Here is a 10576-nt window from a genome sequence, read left to right as displayed (position 1 = left end):
AATGAGACATACATTATTTTGGTAAAAAAACTGAGAAACAGAAGTATTAAGTAACCAATTGGTATATTAAATAAAAACTTTTTTTTAAAGATTTTATTTGACAGAGGGAGACACAGTGAGAGAGGGAACACAAGCAGGAGGAGTGGGAGAAGGAGAAGCAGGCTTCCCACTGAGCAGGGAGCCCAATGTGGGGTTCAATCCCAGAACTCTGGGATCACGACCTAGCTGAAGGCAGACGCCTAACGACTGAGCCACCCAGGGGCCCCAAATAAAAACATTTTTTAATCTTCATACCTTGTTCTTGTATCAACTTAAGATTTTTTTAAAAGATTTTACTTATTTGCTTGAGAGTGAGAGAGAGTGAGAGAGCACAGAGGCAGAGGGAGACGGAGAACCCTCGCTGAGCACAGAGCCTGTGCAGGGCTCCATCCCAGGACTCCGAGATCACAACCTGAGCTGAAGGCAGATGCTTAACGACTGAGCCACCCAGGCACCCCTCAACTAAAGATTCTTTTTTTTAAAGATTTTTTTATTTGTCAGAGAGAACGAGCGAGAGCACAAGCAGGGGGAGTGGTAGGCAGAGGGAGAAGCAGGCTCCCTGCTGAGCAAGGAGCCTGATGTGGAACTTGATCCCAGGATCCTGGGATCATGACCTGAGCAGAAGGCAGACGCTTAACCGACTGAACCACCCAGGCACCCCTCAACTAAAGATTCTTAAAATGATTTAAAGCACTTGGATGTCCTTGGAAAGTAATATAATGCACAATAACATTTCTAGACTACATTTTCACAGATATTATTAAAAAGAATAGTAAATAACATATTGTTTTCATTCAGAATATGGAAAACTGAACAGAATATGGAAAACAGAATAAGTAAAACAAAATTGACAAAACTGTAATCGGTTTGCGTGGGATTTTACCTAATTTTAATACAAAGTTATTTTTATTACATACTTCATACATTTGAGGGTATAAGAAATATTTTTCTTGATTGCACAAATTCTTCATGCAAAATACTTAAATACAGCTCTCTAAGAACATTTCCACAGTGACTATAAGGTGAATAGAAAGCATTTTTCAAGTTTTCAAGTGGAAGTGTAGGGGAAAGCAGGACGAAAGGTGACTGAGATCCAGAGTTTGGTGACTTGGCAAGGCAAGGTCATCCAATTAACAGGTTGCAGAGGTATGGATAGGACCCAGGATTTTCTTGTCTAAAAATGCTGCAGATTAGTGTATTCAAGAGGAAGAAAATCGAATTATAGTTGAGATCATTTTATACCAGAAAACAACTGTAGAAACTTTTAATTTTTCAAAACTCAATTAGGTGTGTGTATGGTCCGTTGGTATCCAGCTGTAACACCTGCCTGTTCCCGTATGTACCATGTTCCACCACAACCCCAGCTTCGGCACACTTGCTGTTGGCAGCCAGTTCTTTTTCACATAGAATCACAAATTGGGAATAAAGTTCCAAGCCTTCTTCTTTTCCAGAGTTAGAGTGATACTGCATGTTTCTTCCTTTTACTCTCCCCCCAAGGGTGGCTTGAGGGATGATTAGAACATTGCCAGGTAGGTCCAATATAGACACGTGCTTACCATTTTCTGTTTCACTTAACTTCACATTTAACAGTGTATTAACTGGGTGGGGAAGAAAGGCAAAACATCTTGAAGTCAGAAACATGAAGAAAACCAATAATCATCTAGTCAGCAAATCTCATGTTTAAAATCTAGTTTGTTGGCTCATGCTTTTTACCCAAAATCTGTACTCAGATTTAAAGAACTGCTTCACTAAGCTAAATGACCTAAGCAGGAAAATAAGGCAAATTTCATGCAAAAAATGGCATGATGTTTTAAATCCAACTGGGCAGTCAAGATTCCTAACAATAAATTCATGCAGTAAGGACTAAAAATTAACTGTATACTGAAACCTCAAAATATTGTTGCCCCAGGGGGATACATGAGAAGATTTTGCATTTTTGTTCCTTTTTATATTCCATAAGCCAATCTCATTGGAAAAAGGCCATGATGAATCCTCCTCACACCAAATTCTGCTTTATAACAAAGAATATTAAATAGAAATCTTAGAGTAACTTAATTGCCTAGAGTTCTAAGCTGAGACAAAGGTTCCAGGTTTATTATGATTATAAACCAGATAATTTTGCAGTTGCATAATCTCAAAGGCACTAAGTAACACAGTCTAATCATATGACAAATGTAACCCATGGGAGAGGAGTAAAGCTGAAAACAAGAATCATCAGAAATTCACTGTTACAACCAAAAAAGTATATCAAAAGGTATATTGGCATTATGTTCATAAACACACAAGAAAACATGGTGTTATTATTTTTATGGCATTTATGACACTATACTCTTATAGCTATTAAGAACTGTCAAAAAAGCCATAAATATCTATGTCTAGCTAAAAATCTAAACTTAGAAAACCTTTACATCTCAACATTAGCTATTTTCAAAACAATAAACAAAAGAAACACCTAATATGAATAGCCTTAGGGTCTTCTTGACTCTATAAAGGGTATAAATAACTTCTGCTTATAAAGAATATTCCTCAGGGGCGCCTGGGTGGTTTGTCGGTTAAGCATCTAACTCTTGATTTCAGTTCAAGTCATGATCTCAGGGTGGTGAGATCAAGCCCTCATTCGGGCTCCATGCTTGGCATGGAGTCTGCTTGAGATTCTCTCTCCTCTTCCTCTGCCCCTTTCCATGCTTGCACACACACACACACACACACACACTCTCTCTCTCTCTCTCTTTCTCAAATAAATAAAATCTTAAAAAAAAAATATTCCTCAGAGGACAAATGGTAAAAGAAACTATATAGATCTCACACACCTACCCAATAATTAGGCTTGAAAAGGTATGCTTTCTAGTAGGGTTGTCAATGGTTTCAAGTATTGGAGGGTTTGTAGTAAATATTAGGAAAGACTCAGTCTGGTTGCCCCACTCTACAGATCAGGGAATTGACCTGGTAGAAACCTGCCAAGATGAACACCCAAATGAATTCCTAAAGTATGCATTAAGCATTTTCAATTTTCAACTAATATCTATTTTAAAATACCTCTAATTTTCTCTATTATGAATAGGACTTTGCTATACAGCCAGCAGTTGTTATTGATTGCTTCTAAGGAAACTGTAACTCTCCAGGGCACTTTGTTCCAAGGGAAATCTCTATCCAGCTAGCCAGGCCTCAGGCTAGTGACAGACTAAGTAGACAATTTTGGAATAACAGGCGAGCGAGGTAAGTACAATTTATTATACTTCCTCACACCTCCCTCTACTGGCTATAACTGAGAATTCAATTAATGTTGTTGGTATACAAATACCAGTATGTAGAAATAAATATAATACAAATACAACTGTCAGTAAGTAGAATTAAAATGAGACAAGGAATCAATGGTACATTGGAAACTCAAAGATCTTAAGACAGGTTATCAATCAAGTATCTCCAACGATGTATACGGGAAGTTAAGTTTTGACAGGTTCCTGCATCTCAGTTCAATTATACTGAAGATGAATTGAGAAAGATTCTGCACATCTCTATGTTAGCCATGTAACTTCAGACTCTATGGATATAACTGATTATGTTCCCAAGGGGTATATGATTTGAATAGAAAGATCTGAATCCATGTAAAAGTATGAGGTGGGGTTTAAGAGAAGCCCATCACACAGGCTTACTTTGCTCCTGGAATAAAGGAAGTACAAGCTAATGCTATCAATAACAGATGGACTTTTTTCTTTACAACTCACACCAACCAGCAGAATGGGATAGAATCTCTGTTCTTTACTGAGAATCATGATATATACAGTTTTATTTTCGACTGTCCACTAAAAGAGCTAAGGTGGACCTCCTAATTCATCACAGTCTTAATGTATGTATTCAGAGTGAACTTAGACATAGATGGAAGCGCACAGGATTTATCTACTATTACACAAAATGTAGCTTGGATTTGGTTGACTCATTTCATTTTATTATGCTTAAGAGTCACTTAAGAAAGTATGAAACAACTTTAGGAGTCAATCTTAAGTCACAATGACAAAAATTCTCTTCCTGTTTTTGTAGATTCCTACTACACTTTCTATGGTCAATAAAGATTTAATTCAAGGCAAAATATTAACTTAGGAAAATGGACAGAATGTCCAGTACCCAAGCAATAGGTCTTGGCAAATCATCCTCTGTAATAGGAGCCTTCATTTCATTTGCTCTATTATTTTATTTTTTTAGGATTTTATTTATTTATTTGACAGAGAGGGACACAGGGAGAGAAGGAACATAAGCAAGGGGAGTGAGAGAGGGAGAAGCAGGCTTCCCGCTGAGCAGGGAGCCCGATGCGGGGCTCGATCCCAGGACCCTGGGATCATGACCTGAGCTGAAGGCAGACACTTAAAATGACTGAGCCACCCAGATGCCGCCCCCCCGCTTTTTTTTCAAGTAATCTCTATATCCCAACATGGGGCTCGAACTCATGATCCTGAGATCAAGAGTTGCATGCTCCACTGACTGAGCCAGCCAGGCACCCCTCATTTTCTCTTTAAACCCTAGAAAGCTCCCTATTATCTTCCAGAATCAAATTTCAAACCATCAGTTATTGGCTTTCCCCCTTACCTATCATAGTCCTTTAAGTCTAGTTTTCATCCCCTGACAAAGTTGTCAAACATGTTTGATGTCTTGGTATAAAATTACCTCTGGGAGTTTTTAGCCTTTTGCCCCAGAGGTTCCTCATTGGGCTATTTACCTTGGAGTGCCACTACTTGAAGCTCTTCTAGGTTAACTTCTGCATGTTGCAACTACCCATTTGTATAATTTATATTTCTTATTAATCCAACTAATGGGTGCTGTCCGCTACTAATAAAGAGAATATAACCTGTCCCCAACCTTAGGGATAGCTTCATTAATTCAGGGTTTTTTTGTACATAATTATTTTATCAAATACTATCTAGTATTTGATGTGCTGTATCTGAAACTATGTAATTATCACCAAGAATGTGCAGTGCTATGGACTATCAGGGACAGTGGAGAACTGCAGGCAGGTAAATTAGTGTTCAGAGATAACTGAACACTGACCCAGCTTTTCTGTCCCTGGAGGAGGTATGGTTGTGATGACACTGAACCTTGTTCAAGATCAGGAGAACCTTATATTTATATACATTTCTTATTTTAAAAAAGGTGCATAAATAGTTAATTTAAAATTTTCCATAATAATAAGACTTAGCTGTCCAGATTTGATGGGACCCACATCTTGCACATACAGTGTCACCAACATGACCCCGTCAGGGACTGTGGGAGATAAGGAAACTGTGGGAGATAAGGGCGCGTGGGTGGCTCAGTTGGTTAAAGCAGTTGCCTTCGGCTCAGGTCACGATCCCAGGGTCCTGGGATCAAGCCCCGCATTGGGCTCCCTGCTCAGCAGGAAGCCTGCTTCTCCCTCTCCCTCCACCTGCCGCTCTGCCTACTTGTTCTGTCAAATAAAAAAATAAAATCTTAAAAAAAAAAAGAAAAGAAATGAAGCACCTGCTTCTTCCTATGTGGCCACCCTGCTTCTAACAAGTTTCTGTTAGAAACGTGGCTGAATCTCAATTGTGCTATGTGTGCACGCGTGTGTGTATACTCTTCTAATCTAATCTATAAGCCATCTGAAATGGTGCAGATGTTTTGAAAGAATCCCACCACACTTGCTTACTTTAAACTTTGGAAAAGGCAAAAGTAGCTAAAGCCAACAACTGTAGAGTTAACTCATTTAAAACTTACCAGTAAAACTTAAGATTGTGGTTTTTACCTCTTCTGGTTCATCTATCTGTTCCTACTCATTTTTACTTTTAAAAAACAAACATCAAGTACGTACCCATTTTGGGAAGAAGTTCTTTATTAGCTCCCTTGAAAAAACACACGTAGATTACTAATCCTCTCTGAACCTATGAGAAATCACCAGAGAAAACTCAGATTAGAAAAAAACTACATAGCAATACAGAAGTAAATGAATAAAGTTTCAAAACTGTTATATGGAGATTAAACCCATAGGAAGAGAAATATATTTTTATAACAGATTTGATTTTTTAAATATGTGAGAAAACAAAATCTTTTCCAATATTTAATCACCTCAATTATCATTTCTTGCAAAAATTAAGTTTAAGATATAACCAAGTGCAGTGAAGACCACAAGTTGTACCCTCAAACATTTACTTCTAGTCAAAGTCATTATGAGTAAGAACCAGCCTTCTCTCCCTTAAGTAAGGCTGACACTTAGAAATGTGTAGTTTGCTGAGCCCCATTTATTCAACACCAAATGAATTCACATAATATTAGATATGGCTGATGTATAAGCAACAGCGTGACTGATGTCTTTTGACATCATTACTCTTTGTTCTTCCAAATCCATTTACTTGCAGGTAATAAAACTAAGGGTCTGACTCTACTTCACTAAATTCCAAGAAATTGTCCAATTATTTTTTGTTATTGTCAATGCTTTAAATCAACAGTGATTAAGCCTTGATACTGCATTTATGATATTAAGTTCTACATCATGAGGTTGTCTGTTAACAGGAATGTAAGTTTTTTATTTTTATTATTTTTATTTTTTATTTATTTTTAAAGATTTATTTATTTATTTATTTATTTATTTGAGAGAGAGAGAATGAGAGACAGAGAGCATGAGAGGGAGGAGGGTCAGAGGGGGAAGCAGACTCCCCGCCGAGCAGGGAGCCCGATGCGGGACTCGATCCCGGGACTCCAGGATCATGACCTGAGCCGAAGGCAGTCGCTTAACCAACTGAGCCACCCAGGCGCCCCAGTTTTTTATTTTTTAAGAGAGCAAGCTCGAAGGGGAGAGCGACAGAGAGAATCTCAGGTAGGCTCCACCCCCAGCGCAGAGCCCACCTAAGAGGAACTCAATCCCACGACCCTGAGATCATGACCTGAGCTGAAACTGAATTGGACGCCCAACAGGCTGAGCCACCCAGGTGCCTCAGGAATGTAAACTTTTAAATATAATGACTTGGATATTTCTTTTTTGGCTTTTGTAGAATATATATGGAAAAGAGAGAAATGATAAATGACTCTGATTTTGCTGCTGAGTCAATCATTAAATTTCTTATTTTGTAGATTAACCTTGAGTCCAAGAGCTATTATAAAGATTAATTAATATTTGTAAAGTGCTTAAAACAGTGCCTAGCTCATAGTAACAGCTACATAAGTGTTTATTAAATTAGAATGTAAAAATAAATTTAAGGGCTGAAGCACAATTTATTTTACATTTTAATTCCCAAAGCACTTTACAGACATGATAGGGACTCAATTTATCTGTTGTTTGCATTTAAGTTCAACTGTATCTTACAGGCTCTATGTGTTATCTAAATAGTCTTCTATATAAACATAAATGCAGCTTTGCACTCACTCTTGATTTGCTGGAAATAAGTAACTTTTAAGAAGTGCAAATGTGCTTCTGGAACAAGCAAAGGTCTCCAAAGCACACCCATAGTAAGGAGCTGGCAGGATGAATGATACAGATATTTGCACCACTGTCACAGGTCACTGCACTGGGATTGTTTTAGTACCAGCCCAAATCTCAAGCACATTCAGTCAAAATCTCAGGCATATTCATATTTGGACACTTGCAATGTCAGAATTAAGTATGTAATGATATGCAGAAATAGACACCTGTTCCTTCCACCCACCACACTACCTCCTCGTTAAGGGATTTTTTTTTTTAGTTTATTCCAATAATAGATCTTAAGTTGTGACCTACAAATTCCTCTTCAAGTCAGAACCACTTTTCTTTTAGCTTCTTATGGTAGAAAACATTTTAAATATATAGGAAATTACATATAATTCTCATACAGTTTTTTTTAAATTTTTAATATTTATTTATTTATTTTAGAGAGCAGAGACAGAGAGCAAGCACATGCATGAGCAGAGGGACAGGCAGAGGGAGAGGATCTTCAAGGGACGCCTGGGTGGCTCAGTCAGTTAAGTGGCTGCCTTCGGCCCAGGTCATGATGCCAGGGTCCTGGGATCGAGTCCCACATCAGGCTCCTTGCTCAGCAGGGAGCCTGCTTCTCCCTCTCTCTCCGTCTGCTTGTGCTGTCAAATAAATAAAATCTTTAAAAAAAAAAAAAAAAAAAAGAGGATCTTCAAGCAGAATCTCTCTGCTGAGCTCCGAGCCCAGTTCAGGGCTGGATCCCACCACTCATGAGATCATGACCAGAGCTGAAACCAAGAGTCAGAGGCTTAACCAAATGAAACACCCAGGCACCCCTCTCACCATAATTTTAAAAAGTTCACCTTTTCAGGAACAAAAACATTAGCCTGTGACAGCAATGGTCTAAATGAATAAAACTGAGAACACAAAGTAACCTTCAAATCTTTTGACGTAACAATATTTCTTTTAAAAAAATTATAACTTTTAATAGAATAGGGAAGAGGATGTTTGAAAAGGAGGAAAAAATTTACTTTCTATCTAATTAATTGTCAGTTCTTTATGTGTGGGAGTGAAAGGGAAAGCTTTAGAATAGCTTTTAGAGTTTATCAACACAAACTGATAGTTTGGAAGGCTGCAATAAAATATGATTTTGCATAAAGAACTGTGGCATGAAGAATATAAAAAGATTTAAAAAATGGAAGAAATCGGGTCCAGGATGAAAATGGCGGCGGCGGCGGCATCTGTGTCCCGGCTGTCTGGGCTGCTAGGTCGGTCCGGGGCACAGCTGGGGTGTTCCACGTCGAGTGGCGCCCACGGCGAGGAGGGCTCAGCTCACATGTGGAAGGCTCTCACCTACTTCGTAGCGCTCCCTGGCGTGGGTGTGAGCATGCGGAATGTCTTCCTGAAGTCGCGTCACGGAGAGCATGAGACCCGAGTTCATCGCCTACCCCCATCTCTGCATCAGGTCCAAGCCCTTTCCCTGGGGAGATGGTAATCATACTCTATTCCATAACTCTCACGTGAATCCACTTCCAACCGGCTATGAAGATGAATAAAGAGAACCTGGACCACCACCCAGTAGGGACCACAGCACTGGTTTGGACCATGACTCTGCACACGGACCAGAAAAAAGAAAAGTCTATGGGACCTTAAGCTCACCTTCCTTACTTGTATCAAATGATGACCAGTATACTGATCTTCCATCCCTTTGCTTATGGCAGGAGATGGCTTAAATAAATAACAGATTGGTCAAAAAAAAAAGGAAGAAATCTAAATGATTAATAGTTTGGAATTTATAGCCCCAAGAGTTAACTATAAAAAATTGGCAATTCTTTTGATAGGATGACAAATATGAAAAGAACCAAATTCCACAATACAGAAGACAAATCAAGACCTCAAAAAGGGGGGGGGGTGCATAACAAAAACAAGAAACATGAATTTTTGAGAAAGAAATGGGTGGGGGAAATATAGGAATATTTGTGTTTATAAATATTTCTAAATTAGCAGAGAGTTATAGCTTCTGCTTTAAGAATAACTATCCACATATCATAGTTTATGCGTAATATTTAACATAATGACTAGGACTGTGTTAAGGAATGCTAGATCTGGGCCTGAATCCAGCAGATGAGTGAAAAAGATGCTCCTACATTAAGTTTTCGAGTATCTCCAAAAGCCTTAATTAGCAACTAATTTTTCTTCATTTTAACTTACTCCAAAAATAGGTCAGGAACGTTAAAGAACATTTTGTTTTTGCATAGACTTGGGGCAGGCTGTCTTTAAAGGGCAAATACTAGGGGTGCCTGGGTGGCTCAGTCGTTGGGTGTCTGCCTTAGGCTCAGGTCACGCTCCCAGGGTCCTGGGATCGAGCCCCATATCGGGCTCCCTGCTCCGCGGGAAGCCTGCTTCTCTCTCTTCCTCTGCCCCTGCTTGTGTTCCCTCTCTCGCTGTCTCTCTCTCTGTCAAATAAATAAATAAAATCTTTAAAAAAAAAAAGGGCAAATACTAAAGTAGAAGGAACTCCTATCGGTGTGTTTTAAATTCTCCGGAGGAATTGTGTTCAACAACAATGCAACATTATAATAAAAGTAGTCGTCTTTGTTTCTGGTTCCAAATACGTAAAATTTTTAAGTTTCTTGAAAAAAGAATTGTTTCACGGGAAGTCTCATTTCCGTGCCTAGCTGCAGGCTACATAACAGGGAATTCCACAGGATCTGGAGCACAAGTCAAAACAGGTCTTGAACGTTAGCAACTAAACTAACCTACAAGCTCGAACCAGACCAGCACTAGCCACCGGCAGCCCGAGCAAAGCAAAGGACGTGGCAAGGCCCTCGCTCTTTTGAAGCAAGAGATCTGAGACAATTAGGCCTCAAGTCCACCAGGCTCAGGTAGGCAGAAGGTGAGACGACGTTCAAATTCCCGCGGTCCTAGGCAGCGTACACGCTCTTCCGCCGGCGCAACACGTCTGAGAGAGAAGGGGAAGTGCCAGGACCCGCAGGCCCCTGCGGGAGGAGGTGGGTGGGCCGAGCGGAAGTCCGCACCGCCCACAGCACGTGCGGGCGCCACGCACCGCCAGCGCGGAGGGAGACGTGGGGGGCGGGGACGGGAGGGAGACGTGAGGGGGGGGCGGGAGGGAGACGTGAGGGGGGG

The 10576-nt window shown here is 39.8% G+C and overlaps 1 protein-coding gene and 1 pseudogene across 1 annotated transcript in view; one reads left to right on the top strand and one right to left on the bottom strand.

The window, feature by feature from the left end:
* Positions 1-1079: 1079 nt before the first annotated feature.
* DTD2 (D-aminoacyl-tRNA deacylase 2) overlaps positions 1080-10576 on the bottom strand; it is a 9941-nt gene continuing 444 nt past the window's right edge. The window contains exons 2-3 of the mRNA XM_034994062.1: positions 5858-5927; positions 1080-1637 (exon numbers count right to left, since the gene is read on the bottom strand). Of these exons, the coding sequence (XP_034849953.1) occupies positions 1312-1637; positions 5858-5927 (396 nt within the window). The 3' untranslated portion in view covers positions 1080-1311. The remainder of the gene's footprint in view (positions 1638-5857; positions 5928-10576) is intronic.
* On the top strand, positions 8479-9167 carry LOC118003229 (annotated as a pseudogene).

This window comes from Mirounga leonina, unplaced genomic scaffold (assembly GCF_011800145.1).
Source record: "Mirounga leonina isolate KUSES-001 unplaced genomic scaffold, KU_Mleo_1.0 Mir_91, whole genome shotgun sequence".
NCBI classification, from domain to species: Eukaryota; Metazoa; Chordata; class Mammalia; order Carnivora; family Phocidae; genus Mirounga; species Mirounga leonina.
This window is presented reverse-complemented; position numbering and strand designations above follow the sequence as displayed.